Raw genomic sequence first — 7,915 nt, 5'->3', positions numbered from 1 at the left:
GTTCAGTACTCTGCTCCTTCAAAAGACACGGCAAACTAGGTGGAAACGGAGCCCACGCCATGGTTCAACATCTGCCACGTGCTTCAAATCAGGAATCTGCCATTTCTTTCACACCAACTTACTACTCAGTGCAGAACTACGACCTACACTACTACTTGTCTTTGAAGTCCAGACTCGGCACAGCACCTGCCTACGTAAGCTTACGTACCAGCCCCACAGAACTGCAGCTAAGAATTGCCTCCTCAAAGCCAAGCACCCACAGTTTTCCCTAGGAAACGCCTGTCACGCAGTACCTTTCAATTCTTCTTCAGAGCGGCGTGTCCCGGGCTGCTAAAGCGTCAAGCACTTGAAAGACAAGTGAGGGACCGTTCTGCTGGTCCTGCCGCACTGACCTCCCAGCACCGCTCCCTGCCCGTAGGGAGACTCACAGCCTTCGGAGCAGTAGTGAGCAGCACCGCCTCCAGCGACGGGCTGGTTTTTCTATCGTTACCCCTGAAATTAATGGGCATTCCCAGAAAGGAGGGTGCGAGGCTGCCAGGCGGGTGGCGCAGAGCAGCCGGGAGAGGAGCCTTTACCCTCCCGCTCCCCTGAAGACGGGAAGCTGAGTTTAGGCACCGCTACAGGGAGGAGCAGGACGGCTGGAGCAGGCGCTCAGCAGGAGCAGCTACCAGAGCACTTTCTGGGAAGGCAGACTAACCTTCCTGACCTCCTCCAGCTCACTGGAGGTGCCAGCATCCACGCTATTTCACAGACACCTCGGACATGGAGCAGCATCCAGAAATGCCACAGAGGGGAAGGGGCAGAAAGGAAACGCTGCCCAGTGAGAGCAGGGCACCTACTTTCCAAACGGTTTCTATAGGTGGTGAACACCAGGTCTGACGTCTCTCCTGACAGGACTGAGGCAAGCTTGTGAGGAGTGGGCTACACCGGAGAGCCTTCCCTGCTCTCCCCTTCCTTCCTCCTTGAAACACGCTTCAGCATATGGAGAATGAGTCAGTGCCCTGGGACTGTGTTTTTCACAGGGTGGGAAAAACCGAGGCACTCTGCAGAGCTGGGTAAGTCACACACCAAGTACCAGCCAGCGACAGGCCCCTGAAGCTGCTTCCTGCCCAAGGACATGTTCCCAGCACTGCAGCAGCTGCCACGTGCCTCCCTAAACAGCAATTATTTAGGGAGACAGGTAACAGGGGAAAGGCCAGCTCATCCCTCGGAAGCTTGTCCTCCCAGGGGGGCACTGGGAGACAGGATTTCCCCATGCCAACGCCAGCGCAAAATCCTGGCAATGCAGCTCAGTTCCAGCTGTTTGCGTGGTGGGAATCACCAAGGACTGTCAACTCCACAGGCAATGGTCCCTCACCTTCAGGCGGCATCTCCTGCCTGCAGCCTGCAAGAGCCCCGCAAGTATTTGACTCATGAGGCATTCTCACATCTTAGGCAGCTTGAAATGCAAGATGCTTCACCTCGGTTCATAGCCCTCCCCGAAACGTAACAGTTCCCACCTACTGCTGCCAGTCACGCACCCTCAGGAACCAGTTTAAGAGCTGAAGTTTCCAGAGTTTACAATCATCACCAGGACTACTGGATTATCTCAACGTCTCAAAAAACAGAGGAAGTTTCTAAGCCAACCCTTTCTGTAAGGCTCAGTTGAGGAGCTCCTTCCCGCTCCCCAGCCTGCCCTGCCAGTCTCGGCAGCTCCAGAGCGAGAAAGCGAAGCGTCGCTTCCCTGGCCAGCTTTGACCGACCTGCAGCATTTTCAGCCCCAAACACACAAGGCATTTTGTAAACTTCCTGGGTTAAGAAAAAAGCAAAGGAAAGGTTTTAGCATGCCAGTAAGAAAAAAGCAAAGGAAAGGTTTTAGCATGCCAGAATCAGCACAAAGATATCACATCCTGTCCTGTGAAGAGCTGTCAGCTTTGCTGGCATTCCGGGACTGCTGCTTCCTATCCCATTGTGCAGCATCCAGCAGATGTTTTGTTTCCCTGGAGCTGGCAGGCTAGGTGCAAGGCACCAGCTGGGGGGGGATCTTCAAAGCGATTTGCAGTATCCCAGAGACGGCAAAAGCCCCGGGGAAGTTATGTCCTTTTCTGGCCTTCTCCAGTACTGCTGGAGTGCGAAGCGAGCCAACCAGCCTACAGAACCCAGCCCCTTGGCCTGGTGGCACAGGAGTGCCCAGGGAGAGGAGCGCAGGCAGCCGGTGCCCTACCTAGTCTATCTGCCAGTGAGTGATTTCCCTTGCTGGAGATGACAGGATTAAAGAAATGGGTGTGAGCATTAAATATCTCCTGTTACGCATTTATTCTGTGTGTTGGATTCTAGCACCTCTGCTGAATTAGAAAGGCAGCTCAGGAAGGTTAGTCAACCTTTCTAGAAAATGCTCTGGTAGCCTCCTGAAACGCTCTTGCATCCTCTGGCAGCAATGTCTTACTGGAAAGGTACGTCTGCTCCCTATGCCCCCTCTAGTCTCGTGTGCCAGAGCAAAGTCACGACATGTGCTTTGCTCAGGAAGGTGACACACCGATCCCTCGGTGTTGTGGTCTGCGGGCACGCCGGTACATTAGAACAGTTCACAGAAAAGGACAGGGCACGCTCTCATGCTAAGGATCCTCTTCAGTGAAACCTTCAAGCACCATTAAAAAAAAATACTACACCATTCACACCACCTGACAAGTGGGGAAACTGAGGAAAGAACAAGTACTGATGCCTCACTACATCTCACTCCGTAAGTTCAAGAGACGGGAACAAAAAGAGTCTTCTCAGAAATGAAATCCCACCCCTCAGGCACGCCAGCCTCTTCAATACAGAACACCTCGCTGTAGGCAACTGCAACGCACCACATTTGCTTTCCTGGCAACCTGGCTGCTAAGAGCTCGGGGTGATGAGAGGAGTGACTATTTTCCACTGAGGTCTGCAGACCTCATGCCAGTCAGCTGCAGGAGGGGAGATGAGGTAACAAGAGAGACTCCAAAGCTGTTTGTGCTGCCCTGCACAGGTTCACAAGGCAAATCATCCAGCAGGTCTCCCCTGCAAGGTGAAGCCGAGACAGCAGCTGAGCTGGGCTTCTGCTCCCCAGAGGACTTCGGAAAGGTTAAAACTCAGGAGAGGCAAAGATGGACTTGTAGAAGACTGCTAACTCTGAACTGCACACTGAACACCGCTTCCCCTCAGTCTCCACCAGAAAGACCAGCTCTAAATAACGTTTCAGAACAATTTATTCTCTTTTGACAACTGGTAACTAAAGCATCTCACTCAAAGCCATTTGAGAGTAACTGCTTGTATGATGTCTGAGTGGCATTATGTCATCAACTGCCTGTGGACTTAAACTCTTCCTACACAGGTGTCTGCAAGTGGATTTTGAGGTGGACCAGTCATCAGCCAGGTAACTCTGCCGGCTGTAGAGCCGGATGACAGTCTGATGGTATCAAAGTAAATAAAATGTACACCTGGAACCAAATCACATCACTTTTGGGCAAAGAAAGTTGCCTCCAGCCTCTCTATCTCTCTCTCTGCCCCATATGCAAAAGTCTAAAGGTCTCAGTGTTGTTTTTCTCCTGCTGATTGTTTAATGGAAGGGAAAAACCTCACACTACCTGGTTCCCGTAAAACACCACCAGTGAATAAGCACCATCTACACAGGGAAAAACACCCTGCCCTGAAATGTTTGACTTTCATTATTCAGACTGATTTTCCAAACAAGGAGTCAAAGCAAAAACACAGATCAGTCTGTCAGCAGATAAAGCAGGCAGAATCATGACTGACTCTGTATTATTCACTCTGCTCACACGACTGAGAAGTCACGCTGACTTTGCTCACGGCTTTCTCCAGCACTACGTCAAGGTAGTCTCCTCCCTCTTCCATCATAACCGGTTACTTTCAGACCAGGAAGGACGATTATTCATCCTGTATCGTAACCTTAAGTTTCCCAGCGCGGTGTGTGAAGTTTTTATGGCAATCCTCCAGCCCTTCTCTCTCACAAAAATTCCAGGATGGTATTCTGGGGGGAGTTGTTCTCAACTCTCCATGATGTCATGATTGCTGCCCCGACGTCCCTCATCTGTTTGATTTGCAGAATAAACAGAGTACTGAAACCTTTTTTTTTTAATCAGCATTAAATACTGCAGCCTTGAGACCGGCAGGTCTGGCTTCCACACACAGCTGGGGTAAACAGAAGTGTGTGTCATCTGGTGAGAACAAACCCAAGAGAGGCGGACTCGGAAACAAGAGTGAGCAGACAAACCTCAGCCGTGGGATGCAACAGCTCACCTGCATGCTTGTTGCGTCTGTGACTGATCCTGGGAGTCGACGACCCATTTCCTCGGGGCAGGAAGAGAGCTGCGCCTTTCACAGTGAGGAAGCTTTCGCTGATGCTGCAAGGGGAGAGACAAACAGTGAACAAGGAAAACTCCGTATTGTCTGTCAAAGGAGAAGAGCGATGGACCATGGGCGGTTCAAGGCACTGGGCACACGCTCTGTGCTTCTGCAAGGACCTGATTGAGACCAAACTGTTTTGCTGGTTGAGAACGTCCCCCACCCCCCGTCAGTACTGCAAACATTCAGAGCATAGTGGAGAACAACGTGAACAGAGAAACTCGGAAAACCTGAAGAGAGTGCTGGTGCCGCTCCGCCTGCCACGGTGGAACCCGAGCAGGCAGGGGGGATCAACCCATTTCAGCGCGAAAGTCAAGAGGAGAGATCCACGTTTTAAACGTGATTAGCGCAGCAAGCCCACGCGCCTCTCTCATTACGGACTGTTAACCCTGTGCTTTGTGCTTCGGGCACAGCTGATGCCCTGCAGGAACCAACGTCCCCTTCAGCAGATAGCCAGAAGAAAATCAGTGCACGCGACAGATCCAGAAACCACGAAACAGCCATCGGGGAGTTGTGGGATAATTAACGCTCAAAGACTCACAAATTAAAAGCAAAACTGTAATGCTGTTGAATTCAGGCACCACTTACTGCCTTGATTTTGCCCTTTCTGAAGCCACATGAAAAGAAAGGCTTGTGGGAAGGGGCAATAAAAGAGTTCTCATGTTCAGTGGAACAGCTGACGCTTGGAGCACATCTCCCAGCAGAGTTCTTAGAGATGCTGTGGCTCCTGGAAGAAGGCAGACACGCTACAGGTTTTGCAGTTAAGCCATCCTGCTGCATAGTTTGGGGTTCCTGCTGTTCTCAGGGTTGATAAGATAGTCATACAGGCTTTGAAGACAGCCAGAAACAACCCTAGAGTCAACAGGATGGGTGATGAGTATGATAGGGCAGGGTGGGAGAGTCCCTGGCATCACGCGCCCCAGCAGCTCCATGCCTTCAGAAAGATGCTGGCTGGCTCTCTCCCACTGGACGAGACTAGGAAACTCTCAGTTCCTCCTTCTGATTAAACAAACACCAAAACTCAGTCTTTATTCCCTTCCTTTAAGAGATGAGGACTGGGAATTAACAAAGAGAGTAAAAAACCCCATCGCGGATAATTCCATGTTACAAAATGCAGGTGAACACTAGCACGCACCAAGCGCCCTCATCACGGCTGCTACTGCTCTGCCGAGGAGCCAAGGCTCCCTGCCGCCCCTGCTCCAGGGACACCGTCCGGTGGCTGCTCCGAGGAGGGGACTGAAGGCAATGCCACCTCAGAGAAATCAAACGTGACCAAGAACCAGCACACAGCACGCCACGGGCCTGTCATCTACAGCCACGAGCCGAGGTCGATCGCTTTAGCAACACGCTTTGCTGACGGCGTTTTTATAGGTAGGAGAATTACAAAAAGCCCGTGTTAAAGCTGGACTTCCCCCTAACCTCAAGCACATTTCTGGGCACCTCTCCATTTTCCTGGGGGGAATATTGAAAAACGAACTTTTCTGAGCTCCAGCAAAGCAGATGCACACTCTCAGAAAGACCTTTTTTTGAGCCTGTAGCACATCCCAGCGTTACACCATCTGTCATAACCTCAGCACCGCTCCTTACTGACAAAGCTTCTCACAGGACTGCTCTCTAAAATTAAACCAGATGTCAAACACACACTGTATCTGTCAATAAAACCAGAGTTTCAAGAAGGAAAAATCCCGAATTAAAATGGATCAGAGATTTTTATCTATGCTGAAGTTTAAGACACAACAAATTTAAATCTGTTAGGCACACTGAGCTCAGATGCTTCCTCAAACCCCCCTCACGTAAAAAATTCTGAGCCTTTCTGGCTTTTGGTGACAAAGAGATCCTCAGACAGCCCTCAAGGTACAGTTTCTTGAAGCCTGAACTAGAGAAACACCGAGTTATCCTGAAGCTGCTACCTGCACGTTTCGGTGCAGCAGAGCCCTGAGGGCCAGCTTTTGACTACACCCCGCTGGAGGGGGGCAGGCGAGCGCGCTGTGCTTTGCTGAGCCTCTTCAGGAGACAAGACAATGATACAGAAAGAGGGAGAAGACATTCTCTCCTCCTCCTCCCTTCACAATCTCACCACTGAGGCTAAGGAATGTGAAGCTGCACAGGAGGAGGAAGAATTCATCAGCCACAGTCTGTTTTCACGAAGTTAATTTTATCAGCAAAGACAACAACTAATCTTAGCCATCCTTTAGGAGGTTTCCCCAGAAGGCTGAATTAGCAACTATTTTTAGTGGATAAAGCAGCATGTAGCTGGAGGACTGGGAGGTTAAAAACCCTCTCACTTCCATCACTTTCTCTTATCATTAGCTCTCTGCTGTCAGCCACCCACCTGGAAAGGAAACATGGGCAGAACTGAAGAGAGTCCCACCAGGTGCATCCTTCCAGGAGGCCACCTTCTCCTAAGGCCATGGAGAGCCTTGGTTGGGGCTGATAACCATAAGCAACAAGTTTGCCTTGGTAAGGCCCTGTAACAGTAGAGCCATGGTACCACCCACCACGTTTTCCCTGCAGACAGCTTGATGCTCCCAAGCACAACCCCAGCTTTGAAATAATTCATAAAATCTGGTTTGCCAGGGCCTACTGGAGCTCCAACGCTTCTCGAAACAACCTCCTGAAACGGACCGGGTATTAAAAGACACTAAATGTAGTTGAGTCCAGCAGAGCAGAAAATAGGGAGCCAGCTTGGCAGAGGTAACAAAGCTGAGTTGTGCTTTACTAGCACACCAGGCTTGTCATCCATCCTCTGTACCACACAGCGGTTTTTCCTGGAGAAGACTCAGGACATACCTAGGAAAGGGTGATTAAACTATAAGCAACCCTCAGCACTACAGCTGTGAAGAAAAAGCAGCTTCTGTTTCCTCATGCACAAGGAAAACACTGCACGGTTCATACCGAATTCTCATTATGCTACGAAATCAGGGAACCACGCAGAACTTACAGATGGCAAACAAATAGCGAGCGCCTTCCCAGCTGCTACCTCGCACAGCGCTCTTCATTAACCGGAGCACAAACACCACATAAACGGGTTTGAAGCCACAAAACAGAAAACGTTCCTGGTTTATGAGCTACACCAAAGCAATGCGATAACACGGATCACCTCAGACTTTGCCACGACACCCCCACACGATGCCTTCCACCCAAGGGGCCGCACCACCAGCCAGGAGGAAGAGGAGCCTGCACCACCCACCCGTTGGCAATGAAAAATTCTCAGTCCTCAATGTAAAACACTCAGAGAAGACCCACCCAGGCAGTCTTCTCTAGAAACTGCTTCACAAAGAAAGGAGATAAAGCCTTTTGAGGACGACAGCAAGGAAAGCCAAGAGGCACCTGAACAGCTTCTGGCAATGTTTTATCCTAATAAACACTTAATTAAATTATTGTGAGCCCGAGGAGGACTTTTCAGTCAGCTCTTACTCATCAGAGCAGCTCCTTTGCAGCAGGCTCTGTCCCGTCCAGCCCAGCCCTTCATCAGGCACTTGCCAAGTAGCACAACGGAGTGAGCTGGCACCATGCCCTGAAGGGTTGAGCCAGAGGAGTTATACTCACA

At 50.6% G+C, this 7,915-nt stretch overlaps 1 protein-coding gene across 1 annotated transcript in view; it reads right to left on the bottom strand.

The window, feature by feature from the left end:
- Nucleotides 1-7,915, bottom strand: part of SSH2 (slingshot protein phosphatase 2) — a 38,511-nt gene that overhangs the window by 26,753 nt on the left and 3,843 nt on the right. Inside the window, exon 2 of the mRNA XM_010137705.1 lies at nucleotides 4,261-4,364. Within this exon, the coding sequence (XP_010136007.1) occupies nucleotides 4,261-4,364 (104 nt within the window). The remainder of the gene's footprint in view (nucleotides 1-4,260; nucleotides 4,365-7,915) is intronic.

The sequence above is a fragment of the Buceros rhinoceros genome, unplaced genomic scaffold (genome assembly GCF_000710305.1).
Source record: "Buceros rhinoceros silvestris isolate BGI_N320 unplaced genomic scaffold, ASM71030v1 scaffold22886, whole genome shotgun sequence".
NCBI classification, from domain to species: Eukaryota; Metazoa; Chordata; class Aves; order Bucerotiformes; family Bucerotidae; genus Buceros; species Buceros rhinoceros.
Note: the sequence above shows the minus strand (reverse complement) of the source record. Positions and strands in the feature narration are given on the sequence as shown.